The sequence below is a fragment of the Brassica oleracea genome, chromosome C3 (genome assembly GCF_000695525.1).
Source record: "Brassica oleracea var. oleracea cultivar TO1000 chromosome C3, BOL, whole genome shotgun sequence".
Classification (NCBI taxonomy): Eukaryota; Viridiplantae; Streptophyta; class Magnoliopsida; order Brassicales; family Brassicaceae; genus Brassica; species Brassica oleracea.
This window is the reverse complement of record NC_027750.1, coordinates 52,774,800-52,776,068: the sequence shown is the minus strand read 5'-3', so window position 1 is coordinate 52,776,068 and position 1,269 is coordinate 52,774,800. Positions and strand designations below refer to the sequence as shown.

At 41.4% G+C, this 1,269-nt stretch overlaps 1 protein-coding gene across 1 annotated transcript; it reads right to left on the bottom strand.

The window, feature by feature from the left end:
* Window positions 1-38: 38 nt before the first annotated feature.
* Window positions 39-1,269, bottom strand: LOC106335628 (elongation factor 2-like; the record flags this gene model as incomplete). The annotated part of the gene is given in 4 exon segments (XM_013774206.1): window positions 39-535; window positions 627-714; window positions 806-842; window positions 1,218-1,269. Coding segments are annotated over 3 exon segments (588 nt in total), but the record flags the coding sequence as incomplete, so codon positions are not given.

The following is a 1,269-nucleotide window of genomic DNA, read 5'->3' as shown; positions in this document are numbered from 1 at the left end:
ACAGTTCCCTTCTCAGGGTAAACTTGAACAACACCAATGAGAGGATCCTCATACGTAGCCATGATGACATTGGCATTCTCAATGACCCTCTGGAAAGTCTGGTAAGCCTCCTCACCATCAACCTGAAGCTCAAGGAAACACCTGTCCATCTTGTTGACAGTCAGCACGGGCCTAATCCTCTCACCAAGAGCCTGACGTAGCACAGTCTCAGTCTGAACACAGACACCCTCGATACAGTCGACCACCACAAGGGCACCATCGGTGATACGGAGTGCAGCAGTGACCTCAGAGGAGAAGTCAACGTGGCCAGGAGAGTCGATGAGATTGATAAGGTACTCGTTACCATCTCTGGCACCAGTGAAGCTCTTCAAGGAAGCATCAGTCATCTCGTAGTAGAGAGAGATACCCGTGGACTTGATAGTGATACCACGTTCAGCCTCATCAGCACGGGTATCAGTCATACGGACATCACCAGCAACTTCTTGAGCAATGATACCAGCAGCCGCAACCAAGGAGTCAGTGAGGGTGGATTTACCTGTCCAGTCACAAAAGCAGCATAAGAGAAAAGAGAACCGAGTACTAGTAAAATAATTAAGTCTGAAAATTTAAAAAATAAAAGACAGTACCATGGTCGACATGGGCAATAACGGACATGTTACGGATGTTGTGTTTGTAATCCATAATCCTACGAAGCTCGTCGGCCGTAAACTTCACCTACAAGTTCATTAAAAAAGAAAAGAAAAAAAGAGTATTTAAGCTTAGAATCAACAACAAGAAGGCAAAGTAAAAATAAAACAAGGCTTACCATTTTGACTAACTCTTATTTGTCACCTACGATAACTCTGCAATCACAGAAACAATATTAAGAATTAGGGAACTGAGATGAAACGATTCAAAAACATTTTAATACCAAAATAAAATCTCATAATCGTCTGAAATTGAGCTAACAGTCAAATGGTATTTATACAAGCCATTTTGATTCGTATCTGAGTTTCATCATTAAGCGTTTATACGATCAGATCTAAAGAAACGAGACAGATCGATTACCAAAATCATAAATATAACAACAAAGAGTCGAGGGATTAATATTTAGAAACGATAGAGAAACAGTACTGATCATCTGAACATCAACAGCTAAAACTGTGCAGATTCAATACAAAAAATTAAGCTATTAGCAATCGGAGAAAGCACTCATCGTAGCAAAGAAACGGACTAACCTTGGAGGGGAGAGAGAGAGAGAGAGAGAGAGAGAGAGAGAGCTTGAGAGGG